General features: G+C 29.5%; 1 protein-coding gene across 2 annotated transcripts in view; it reads left to right on the top strand.

Annotated features, from left to right (window-relative positions):
• LOC145296059 (trafficking protein particle complex subunit 9-like) overlaps positions 1 to 13,489 on the top strand; it is a 165,830-nt gene that overhangs the window by 128,532 nt on the left and 23,809 nt on the right. For both annotated transcript variants that reach the window (XM_080142126.1, XM_080142127.1), the window contains exons 13-17: positions 2,146 to 2,231; positions 3,004 to 3,130; positions 6,726 to 6,939; positions 12,306 to 12,394; positions 12,710 to 12,847. In XM_080142126.1, the coding sequence (XP_079998252.1) occupies positions 2,146 to 2,231; positions 3,004 to 3,130; positions 6,726 to 6,939; positions 12,306 to 12,394; positions 12,710 to 12,847 (654 nt within the window). The remainder of the gene's footprint in view (positions 1 to 2,145; positions 2,232 to 3,003; positions 3,131 to 6,725; positions 6,940 to 12,305; positions 12,395 to 12,709; positions 12,848 to 13,489) is intronic.

Here is a 13,489-nt window from a genome sequence, read left to right as displayed (position 1 = left end):
GGTGTTAGCTCTCTTAAGGATAGTCCAATTTACAATTGGTGATAATCTCTGTTCAATTAACTCATTAAAGTATTTAGATAGTGATGTTCTGTCCATATAGTTTGGATTTTCAAAGAAGCATTTGTGGCCTGTATATCTTTCCTTGAACATATTGCCAGCCATGCCAATATAATATTTTTTGTAGTCAGGGTTTTCTTTAGTAGAAATGGTAGCTTTGTAAACAACTGAGGTTATTAGGCAATTTTCTTTGAGGGGGAATTCAGACTTTCTTCTACAATTGCATGATTTAGTTACTTTGGGTGAATTTATATTATTGCCATTTAATATTTTGTTATGTTTTTTGATTATTTTTTTTATAAAATATCACTACAACTATAGCTTCATTTGATAGTGTTTTTATTAAATAATTTGTGCAGAGTGTGTTGAAGAGGGAAATGCTTTTTGATAAGGTTTAAAAATTTGTTACCTAGATTGGTTTTGAGCATCATATTATAAGGGGGCGTATACCAAATTATTTTCCTTTTTCTGTTTTTTTAGGTGTGTTATTAATGGGTTTTGGTTCGATATACTCTAGTTGTGTATTTTTATAGCCACTGTCTGTTTATTGTAGAAATTTTTGTAGGAGTTGAAGTTGCTTTGGTTTGAGGAGTTGTTACTAATTCTTTTGCTAATTGACTTAGGTATATGTTTGATAATAGATTTAGGGTGGTTAGATAGTGGGTTGATATAGATGGGATTAGCATTATCCTTTTTATATTGTTCATAACAACCCTTCTTTAAATTGAGGTACATCCAAAAAATTTACTATTCTAACATTAGAAACAATTTCAATTTTCAGCTTAATGCGACAGAATGAAAAAAATCATCTTCAATGAGTTTAGAAAAATTAAGCTGAAAGTTGAAATTGTTTCTGATATTAGAATAGTAAATTTTTTGTATGTCAATGAAAACATTTGCAAACTTCTTTTCCCGACACGTGTAAAATAGTATATCAACAGAACCTCCTCCCATACCCACTTTCCTATACAATCTACTGTTCCAATAAAAAATTATGACCCACTTTATTCATTTCAGACTAATATACAGTTGTTAATCTATTTTTGAATAATCTCTAAATAAATTGAAATGCAGTCTTTCCATTTTTATCTTTTTTATCCCTTTTTTTTTTTTTTTTTTTAATTTTTTTAAAGAGTGAGAGCTTGCAACTTTTCATGATCTTTTTATCTTTTTTTTCTTTTAAAGAGCTCCATTTTTTCTTTTTTACAATTTTTCATTTTTTCTATTTTCTTTGTGGTGTCGAGGCATTCCGGGTCGACTGAGGAAGTCTCATTGACTGAAACAGATGGCTATTTGTAACAACTATATGTAACTGTTTACCCTCAAATAATTAATAAAATAATTTGCTCTTTTTATTGAGCACTATCTAACAACTTCGTTGTCTTCATTAGTCCCGACTTTTGAACATCTTAAACCTGTGTGTGTATATATATATATATGTGTGTGTGCAGTAATTTTGTCAGTGCACATTCTGTCATAGTACTTGTAGAACAACACCAGAATGCAACACTGCAGTGATGCGACAATGTTGTATAGGATTAATAATAAATTTAAAAGCATAATTTAATACATAATTATTCACAGATAAAAATAACAAGACCCTGATAATAATTTAAGGTTGCCTTATATTTCCATTTTTATCGATTTTTTTCTACTAAACTTTTTGTTGTCGCTCCTACACAGCATATTTTCTGACCTTAACAGTAACATGCTAATGATAACTAAAGGTTTTTTTTTTTTTGTTTTTTTAAACAAGAATTCAATGTTAACAATATCCTTCAACCAGTAACAACGGCTTCACATAATAAGTCACCTGACCCTATAATTTGTTGCACCAATTTTTATGTTCTCAGCAGAATTTCACTTAATATAGGTGCATGGATTTATCTTTTTTTTTTTAAATTTTGATTAATATTAAATGAAAATTATCTAAAATCCATCTTAAATCTCAATCAATCAACTTCTGCATCTTCATTAATTTATTACACATCCCACAATATCACATCACAGTGTATTAATAACTTCAAATAATTACATTTGATTAATTATTTTTTAAGGTATTTAATTTCATAAATAAATTTTTTTCAGATTTTTGTTGGGTTGCTGGAGATGTTTGTGAAGTTCATTTAGAAGTTCATAATCCAATGCCAGATGAACTGAATGTTTCACAAATGGTAACATTGAAATCTCACATCTTTACCTCAAACTATTAATCATCATTCAAATATAGTTTTATAGCTAAATAACTTTATTTGGTTAAAATTTAGAAAAACTGAAAAAAACAAAAATGCCTGTATGAATCAAAAAAACAATTATTGGTGCTTATTTAGAATTAAACCTATTTTAGAAACAAAAGGACAAAACAACCTTTTAAAAAAAAATTTATGATGTACATATACCCATCATGGAACGAAGATGTCATATTCCAAAAAGTCACAAAATGAAATTTTATGACTAAGGAAGACATTGTTTTGATCTATCATGTTTTATAAATGGGGAGGGTGGGGAGATAATTCAATTCAAACTATCGAGATCAAAATCAGTTTTGTAATGGCTACAATCTCCTATTAAAACCATTAAAAATCATAAATGATTTTCTATATAAAAAAACTACTTGACTAATCTACAAGGTTTTTGGAATATGATGTTTGTGATGAGTATGTGCATTATAAAGATTTTTCTGCAAGTTTTTTAAAATAGGTTAAATTCTAAATAAACGAATTATCTGTTGACATTAGAATATTTAACTGAAAAAATATAAAACAATTCATTACCATTGCTTAAACAAATAGTTCAGTTTCATAAACTTCCAAGTTCGAAAAGATTCATATGAAAACAAAACTTGCATCAGTCATATAATATTTTGTTAGGATTTAATGTTTTTTTTTGTTTTTGTTTTTTTACTTATTGCTTTGAATGTCATAGGTATGAATATATTTATTTTAGGGTTTACTAACTGATGGCATTGAAATGGATGTGTTTCCGGCCAATGCGACCATTCCAGCCGAATCAGGACCCCATTTAATTAAACTGTCTGGTATTCCCAAAACAACTGGAGACCTTAACATTTATGGTAAAATTTCTTTATTCAGTTAACAAGATGTTTTTTATAACATCACATGCTGTTATATGTTAGGTGTATCTAAAGAGTTTGAGTATTGCTTTAACTGTTATTCTGTACTAGCGGACCCTTTGGAAATTCCACAGCGATTTCTACATTAATCCGTGTAATTCACTATGAATAATAATATTTCTTTTTGAAATGGTAAATATCTATTTAAAAAAATTATTACTGTCAGCTAAATATTCTTTAAATAAATAAAACAAATATACATTTTCTTTTCTCGTGGTTAAAATTGTAACACAATAAATATTACATTTTAAAACAATAAATATTATCCATCTTCTTACGATAAACAATAATTGTCAATTAAATATTATTCAAATCAATAAATAGAATGTCACTTTTTGAAATGTATTTATTTAAAACTAACGGCTGTGCCACTTTGGCACACACAACACCAAGTCAAACACAAAATCGAGAACACTCAACATCAATTACACTCAACATCATCTTATCATAAACACTTACCCTGTAAACTCGGAGTATGGAAAATTCCTATATACACAAAACCAAATCACTGAAAAAACAAAAATACCCTAAGGGTAAGGATAATGAGTAAACGTTGGATAAAATGATGGTTAAAATTATTACGAACTTGGAATCTTCTGATCCGTAGTCAGAAGCGCCACAAGTCCCGTCCCTATGCCAAAAGATGTTACCACGACTGTATACAGACAGTGCTAAATTCCGTTGACATGGGCAGATAACTTTTTCAACAAGTTTACAAAATGGCCCAAAAGCCCTTATTTCGGGCTTTTGTGTGACTCAGCGTTGTTTGTTACGGACCATATATAGATAAGGACAATCTAGGGACTCACACCTTTCAGGGAAAAAAAGAATTTTTCAATTCGGTGTATCCGTTCGAAAATTTTATTGGTATATAGACACACACATATAAATAAATAAATAAACATTTAGAATTTTATTAATAGAATAGATTAATTTCTATCTGTGTCTTTGAATCTTGTTTCTGTGGATTTCTATTCTTTCTAAAACAAAAATTATTCTCATTCCTTCTGGGTAAACGTGTTAAGTAATGTCTTATTTTTATTGAGGATTTGAACCTTCAACTTTAAAACGACTGTCACAGATCCAACAATTTTAGTATGCATTTTGATAGCTTAAACCTAATCTTTTTTAATGTATCATTCAAACATGGTAGTGTTTGAATTGATGGTTAAGTGGCAGTTTTAGTTATTTAGAACTGCTTTAAAGCTTCACCGCTTACTCATTTTGTGACCAAATTTTTTTTTAAATTCAATTTATGACATTATATAATCAATTCTTAATGCTGCAATATTTTAAGTTATAAATTTATTATATTTTTTACTAGAATATCTTGTCCTTTTCTTTTCCAATTTTAACAACTAGTCCTTTACTTTTCCATGTTTAAGCTTAACCATATTACTTTTCATGCTTGCATTTTTCTATTGTAATGTATATATATATATTGCTATCAACACCCTTTCTATTGTAATATATATATATATATTTCTATTGTAATGTATATATATTTCTATTGTAATGTATATATATTTCTATTGTAATATATATATATATATATATATATATATATATATATATATATATTGTAATGTATATATATATTGCCGTCAACACCCTTTTTGAAGTCCTGATTTTGCTTTCACAGTATATATATATAAGGTTAGAACAACAGTCTAAAGAGCAGAGTTTATTTTAATGTATTAATAAATTCATTAATATAATTAAAATAAAAGAAAACAGTGCTTGTTGTAATGTAGATATATAATACACTCGATAGACATATATATCCTAGAGTTATTTTAATATTAAGTAAGATGATTGATAATTTATAATTAAAATTAAAAATCAGTTTCACAAGGAAGAACAAACAAAATCGTATAATCATTTCAGAAACGATGTCTTTATTGAGAGAGACAGTAAGTCTTGGACAATAATTTTATCATTTGATTTTATCCATATACTACTCAGTAGCATTATAATCTCTCAAACCACAGCATAGACAACATCAAATGCATCCTCATAGCCTGCAATTTTAAGATGCAACAACACGGATGAGAATATGAATCTAGACGCATTTTGAGACCCAACACCCACATCTCAGGACTTAATGACAGCAAATGAAAGCAGGCTAAAAATGTGTCATATAAAAAAGTAAATTACCTTTTTTTTTTCTCCGATTACCTCTTCTCTTACTCCCAAGATAAAATTCTAACATTTTATGACTATCCACTTAAATTTTAGAAAACATTAACAATGTCAGCCATGTTGAAGATTCCTTTAGAGGTGAATTTTCAAGAAGAGGTAAGAGATATGTGAACAGATATATGTGAACATTTTTTTTTTTTTATCTTATTGGCTATTTCTCTTACCATCATTCACTGCACACACACACACCTTTCATTACATTATGGAAGGTTAAAAGAAATGACTGAAAATTCTATTTTTTAAAAAGACAATTTCTTTTAATTAAAAAATAAACTATTTGGATTCTTTGTTAAATTTGGATTCTTTGGACTACTGCTCTCATCTTGAGTGTTATTTTCATAACGTTTTGGTTGATATAACCTCCAACCGTCTTCAGGAACCTGCAGAGAATCTTGAACAGACTTTTTATTTAATCCACAGGGTAGCCTGCTCTCATTCTGTTAGCCATGACTGGAAATCCCAAATAATTCACAAGTACTACCATATTGCTCCTGCGAATTAAAGAGTTCCATTCAAAATTCCATGCAGATTTTCCAGTTTGACAAAAAGATTCCCGAGTTCGATGAGATATACGTGAAAAAGGTCAAAGTCCTGAGATGTGGGTCAACCAAAATGTTGTGAAAATGACACTCAAGAACATTAGTCTGAAGAATCCAAATAATGTGAATAATCAATCCTCGTCTAAAAAATTCAGAAATGTTTTGTATCGTCAACATCAACAAATAAGCAATAAATACAAAGTATATAAATATTTCCATCTTTTTATGCTATAAATAGTAATCTGAATAACCAAACTTTTCAATCCTCATCTAAAACAAATTTCAAAATAATTCCTTTTATAGTATTTTCAGTATTTACTTGCAGAACTATTTCTCTATTGAATACTGATTTCAAAAGTTTGAAAAAATAAATGATTAGGTGCCATCAGCTAGAATTGGAAACAAAACATTTAGCACTCCAGCTGCATTTCCTACCATTTGAGCTATCGACAGATAAATAAGAAAGATTTAAAATTAAACTGCTATGGAGGAATTTATGAGATGCAAAAGTAATAGAAATATAGCAAGTAGAAACAAACATTTTGCATTTCAACTTTCCGACATATTTCTGTATACGTTATTCCTCAATCCAAACAAAGATTTTACTTGTTATAAACCATCCATTACTATTTCCTGTTAATTTCAGTGTTATGTGACCAGTAGTTTAAGTTTGTCAATTAAATATTTGCACACACACACACACACAGTTTTATCTATATAGATTTTACTGAAGAGAAGTTGAATTTTTCTGAATTTCTTGTGTAATATTTCTTTTCATTTTTTTTTTTTTTCAGGTTATATTAGCCATGTGTATGGTGTACGTAGTCATTGTAAATTAAAGGATATTCCTCATTTGCGTAATAGCCAGCACATAGTCGAAGTAATTCCTGCATTACCTCAAATCCAAGTCACTACATCTTTACCTAAGGCTTCTAACTGCCCATTACAGACGCCTGATGGAACAGATATTATTACGAGTGCTACAACTGTTCTTTATGCAGGGCAGAGGTGAGTGGTTGTACAATAAATACAAAAAAAAAAGTGTTTTTTCTTAATTCTTTTCATTTTACTGATTGCAATGGTCAATTCTTGTGGGTTTTTTTTTTTTTGTTTTGATTTTTTTTTTTTTTTTTAAATTTAGTTTTTGATTATGATTTGATATTTTCCTCTAAGCATAATTTACGTTTCTACTTTTTATATTGCAAGGAAAATCTAATTTTGAGATTCCACAATTAATATTACAGCTAATATTTTTTTTGTTTCCATATATAGTTTGATAGTGTATTGCTATTTATATATATATCTAATAGCAGTTTTGCCTGGTGCTGAATCCAAATTTAAATATGTTAAGGCCTTTGAGGATTTTGGGTCTGAGTAAGGGTGGGGGCAAATGATGGACTTAGTCATTTCATTTTTTGCATGGTGAAGAATTCAAATTTACATATGTTAAAGCCTAAAACTGTATCGTTTGTTCATTTTCACCAGGATTTGATGTCCCCTTGGAACTTTTGGTACTACAGGAAGGAGGAGGCCATGCTAAACTTAGTAATTTTTTTATGCCTCGTTCACTGTGTATTCATGGGGGACCAAGCATGCTTGACTTATTATTTTTTTGTTTCCATACATAGTTTGATGGTGTATTTCTATTTATATATTTTTATTTTTTGTTTCCATATATAGTTTAATGGTGTATTTTTATTTATATATTTTTATTTTTTGTTTCCATATATAGTTTGATGGTGTATTGCTATTTATATATTATTTTTTGTCATTACATGGTAATTATATACTCGAAATATTTTCAGTTGCTATTATAATATTCATCTATTGTTTATATTATTTACTGTTTATTTGTATATACATTTGCTGTTAAACTTTTTTAGTGGACAATTACATAAGTTGATATTATTATTCGTATTTACTTGCCTCCACACATGGGCAGCATTAGATACAAGGTTGGTGTTTAATATAGGGAGAATCCAGCTTCCTAATAAGGGGCACTCTGAATTGGAACAAAAATAAAAATTGTCTCAGTCATGAAGGATTTCTCCTCCACTGACTGAGAACAGAAAAGGGTGAAGTATAACATCAGAACAGATGCTACACTCTAATCTTAGTCTAAAGGCCTAGAACTTAATAGCATCAATATCATTTCTACTGTTAATATAATTATTTTTATTATTAACTGCATAATTTCCATGCAACAATAGCTAAAGTTGATGCTATTTCATATTTGTAATTTTAGATAGATTTGGGAAAATATTTATTAACCTGAGAAACACACACACACACACTCTTTCTCTCTATCACATACACATGTTTGTTCATTACACTTGGTAACAATTTTTTTTACTTTTTGAATGTTATCTAGATTTCTGCAACTGATTTAGGGTATTTTTGCTGAATCAGGAAATGGCATCCATTTCTATCCATCAGGTCAGATATTGGAAGTTTGCAACATTCGTTGATACTCATTCAAGCCTGGCTAACATCAAGTCTCCCAACTAGTATTATTATACAAATGAGAAGGTTTATATACTTAATATAATACAGTTCCATTGATTGAGCATTTTTATATAAATACAGTAAGACTCTTAGCAGATTTTACCCTCTGAATAAAAACTTACTACTTGGATGAATATATTAGTCACCTTAAGGTTATAAAATATAGGTTCTTTTTTTTACCAATTGTCATAAAATTTTAGCCATTGAATAGTATTATAATCTTCAACAAACCTGCAAATTTTCATGTAGTTTTGTCCCATAGAACCAAAGATATGAGCATTTCAATATTCAATTTGGCTACGAGTATAGATATATCCATATATATATATATATATATATATATATATATATATATATATATATATATATATATAAATGGTGACCGCCAATCAATCGAAAACTGCTTTTTCTAAAACTTATTAAAATCTATTAAAATTCGTTATTTCTGAACAACTTTTGGTTTCACCAGAAAGATAAAACACTGAAGTTTATTATGTTAAAGGCAGAATAACATAATACATTCCTATAACTTTTAATAGAATTTTAAGTTTTAAATTAAAAAAAAAAAAACCCGTTTGATCCATTTTCTGTTGAATGTCATCAAAACATAAATTTTTTTTAAAAACGTTTTTGAATCAATTAAACTAACTTTTTTATGTCTAAATAAAATTTACTATGATTGGCTATAAGAATATGCAAAAATATTAGAATATAATTACCTTATATTTAAATAAATTAAAATAATTAAATTATTTCACACAATTTAGGAACCATGTGCTTACCACCGCCATCTTGGAATTTAGGCATGGGAACCCAGTCCGGTCTAAATATTTATTTAAGCATTTTCATGAATTTTAATGTAACTAGACAGACAAATACATTGTTTTTTTTTTTAAATTGAATTAAATTATAATTACAAACACCATTTATGGTTAAATATGTTATTTTTAGCTTTAGAATTTTTTTCTTCATAATAATTGATCAATCAAGCTTTAAATTTTTCGTAATACTTGTTAAAAATAGAAAAACTACTGTTTTTCTATTTTTACATCAAACATAAATTTTTGGCATTATATTTCTCAGTTTTAATATCACTTTTAGTCAGTTTTTAATTTCATGATTAAAATCATTTTTCCTTTCTTATTTTCTAATTAATAATAACCAATGAACCACACATTTTTTCCATTAACTAGATCATACTGTATTTCCTCCAATTCTTTATTGCATTTCGTGGCCCTTAAAAGGGCTGTTTTTGGTAACCCTCTGGGTGGATGCAACTTGTTGGAATGTTACCATCATCTACAGAAATCCATGTCTTCATAGTTATAGTAAATTTTCGAAAAGGGAAATAACTTTTTGTAAACCGTAACGGGTTACCTTATCTTGAAAAAAAAAGTGTTAATACGCAGATACAATTAATACTTATAATATAATGTTTTTTTTGTTGTTTTTTTTTTTTTTTTGGTATCAATTCTTTAAAGCATTCTTTATGTACTGGAGTATAGAAAGTTTATGCAGTCTAAAATTAAATTTTTAATTTATTTTTAAAGATTTAAAAGTATGCCTATTTTAACGTTTTTGTAAAAAAAAAAAAAAAATTTTTTTCCTCATCTGAAAGATAATAATTATTGATAACATATTCAATGAATCTCACACTTCAAAAGATAAAAAAACTAAACACAGATTTCAATCTTCGATATTGAAAGCATCCTGTGAAATTTTTTTTTTTACACTTGTTCACTCTCCTCCCACAAAATGAGTGTGTGCTTAGTGGATCACTTGCATTTTAAGGGATCGAACATGGGAAAAATAAGGAGGGGGCACATGAAATCCCCCAAAATATATTTATATAACGAATATAAAAAAAAAGTTACATCTATATAAGGTGCATTCTTTACTTATTAATCGGTGAAAATTTGATATTGATTAGATAATTACCTGAGTTTTGGTAGATTTTTAAAGACAAACTCTGTTACAAAAATCAAAAACACTCCATAAATTTGGCGGTCACTATATATAGATATACCAGTTCTTTTTAGCAATTTTGTAAGTTCAAAATCTTGGCAACTATTGATCAGAATGTAACAAATGAAGGCTTGTTAGAAAGCTAATGACCTTAATTGTGTAGTGGGCTATCTAACATTTGTCCTTCAAGTCGCACATTGTTTCAAAAGTGGGGGGATCACGTTTCTGTATTAAATTAACGTTAAATGAGCACCCACTTTATGATCACCTTTATTGGGGGGAGAGGCTGTTATTTTTTTTTTTTTTTAGTTGCCTGGTAAACCAACAGAAAACATTCCTTAAAAAACTTATTTTCTATAGGTTTTCGGGTGTGTTGAAAACAAATATCGCCTTTAAATTTTCTGCAAATAAGTATTTTTCCTGTTATTAAGCAAAAATATGCATAGGCTTATGCGTACAGCAATGCCCTCTACGAATAAAGAATTACATTGCTTAATACCCAGAAAAATACTTATTTGCAAAAGGTTTAAATGCAATATTCATTTTCAGCGCACCCGAAAACCTGTAGAAAACAAGTTTTTTAAGGTAGGTTATGTGTTGGTCTACCAGGCCACAATAAACAAATAAACACCACCCCTAAAAAAAATTAACATATGCCCCCCCCCCAAAAAAACGGTATCTATAAAATGGGTGTTCATTTTATGTTAAATTAATATAGAAAAGTAATTCTCCACTTCTGAAAAACCATAATTTATTCTTATCTTGGAAACTACTCGTTTCCTGGAATTTTAGCTGTTATTTTCATTTTCAGCACCCTCGAAAACCTTTGATAGTGGTAATTTTAAAGAATTTTTTGTGAGTGGACAGATACTGCACTTTTACCAATATTTCAATCATAGCCATTTGTTTTCCTAGTTTTGTATATGAATTACAAAATATGAGATATTTCCCCAAGACCTCTGGTCTTGATGGAGAGGAGACTAAAACTTGCATCTATGGTTTCAAATGATCTGAAATAACAGCAAGGGGAAACTTGATTCCAAATATTTCTTATATGCTATATCTCCTCTCTTTTGGAAATAGGGTACAATTATGAATATCTCCAGTATCAAATAATCCTTATACACTGTGAAATTTACTTTATGTATAAAAACCAAAGAGGGAAGATATAACATATGAGAAATATTTGGAATCAAGTCTCTCCCTTGCTTTCAGATTATTTGAAACCATAGCAGCCAGTTTTAGTCTCCCCTTCATCAAGGCCAGATGTTTTGAGGACAGACACTAGTTTTTCATGTTTTCACAATCATCAGTGCAGGAAGTGACGATTGCTACTGGTTGAAGGATTCAAACCCCATCACAGTCACATTTGACGTGTGTGTGTGTGTTTATATGATGATGATTGCAACGTCTTGTCAGACGAGTGCCACTCCCTCAGACACTTAAAGTCCACGAGCCCAAAAATGACTTCCATCGCCACAGGACCATTTTAAATGCCTGAGGGAGTATCTATACAAAGATGATGTTACAGAGTCTTAGCTTTGTACGACAGCTAAGTCTCTCTCTTGGTTCAAAATGTTGAGATCCAGCAACAAGCAAGAGCAAAATAGCCGGCAACAAGTTAAACTGCAGACCAGCTTAATGCCGGTACTGGTCTTCCGCTTTATGGTTTTTTAAATCAGAGATTTGCTTCTCCTAGAAAGGTTGCCTTCACCACGGCTTACAGGAGCCCTCTCCACCCCAATATATACACACATATATACAGTTTGAAATGGGATTATTTATTAAAAGAGATACCTAAAATTATAATCAATGACTGAATAACTAATGAGATATTGAATGATAAGTGTTTGAATATTTCTTTGATTCTATTGATTTCTATACACAACTTTGTTCTGTTTCAGTCTGAACTGGATTTTGACTATCAATAATATTGGTAATCAGAAGCTTGAGTTGTTAGATCTTGGTCTTACCAGCAAACCTGAATACCGTGGTAAGTGATGCATTCAACACTATCAACTCATCCATTATTGGTTTTAAAACATGAATATTTTTACTAAAGATTTTTTCCAAGTTGATAACAATTTTAGGAAAGGGGAAGATAAATGCTCATGGAAATATCAACTCCAGAGAGATCACTTTACTTTAGCTTTATATAGCAAACTAAAAAACTAATCATCCAACGAGTCACGGGTTTTTTTTCAAAGTCTTGAGATGGAGATTTTTTATGTTTTTGAGTTGTAGAAATTTGTTTTTTCTATATTATAATCCTGTTTTTTTATGAAATTTTTGTATTAATCTTTTTTAGGTGCTTTGAAGAAAATAGTGATGTGGAATGAAGATGGCATCACTTCACAACTTCCAGTCCAACCTGAAGATTCCATTTGTATTCCAATCAGTCTCTATGGTTACAATCATTTTTATTCGGATGCTGACAATTCTGAAGGTACCTTTTTGATTTATTTTTTCATTTATTTTATATAATCCTCATTTATATAAAATAGTTTATATCCAATCGTTGAGCAATGTTGATACCAGGTTATGTCAGTATCCATCTTTACCTAGCTTCTATAACTTTATTAATGGTAGGAAGAAAAATGTCCTTGAAAATTTTGAGGAAAACGATATTCTACTTAGTATTTGCATAGGAAAGTAATTGGAAGAACAATTGGATTTATAAGACCAAAAAATCCAACCTTGATTGTCATTCGTGGTGCAGTGGATATGCAGTGGATAGAGATGCAGAATATCTACAATTCCAGGTGAGCATTGTCTAGAGGTAGGTAGCGGTTTCGATCCCACCCAGAGCCGGTCAGAGGATTAGTTGACCAAACCATAGTGAGATGACAACAGCTATTGAAGGCAGTAATTGTTGTGGATGTCGTTGGAGGATTCGACGTTCCTATCCTGTCGCGGTTAACCTGACGAAGGCCAGAGGAATAATTGGCCGAAACGTTGTAGAAAACAACAATGAGAAGATGATGATAACAGTCCAAATAATTAAATAAAAAAAAATGATTCACTTTGATAAAGTTTGAAAATGATATTTTAGTAATGTTTTTAATGTTGTGTCATCCTTATCATCCAG

Source organism: Euprymna scolopes, chromosome 16 (assembly GCF_053919585.1).
Source record: "Euprymna scolopes isolate OS-2025 chromosome 16, ASM5391958v1, whole genome shotgun sequence".
NCBI lineage: Eukaryota > Metazoa > Mollusca > Cephalopoda > Sepiida > Sepiolidae > Euprymna > Euprymna scolopes.
Note: the sequence above shows the minus strand (reverse complement) of the source record. Positions and strands in the feature narration are given on the sequence as shown.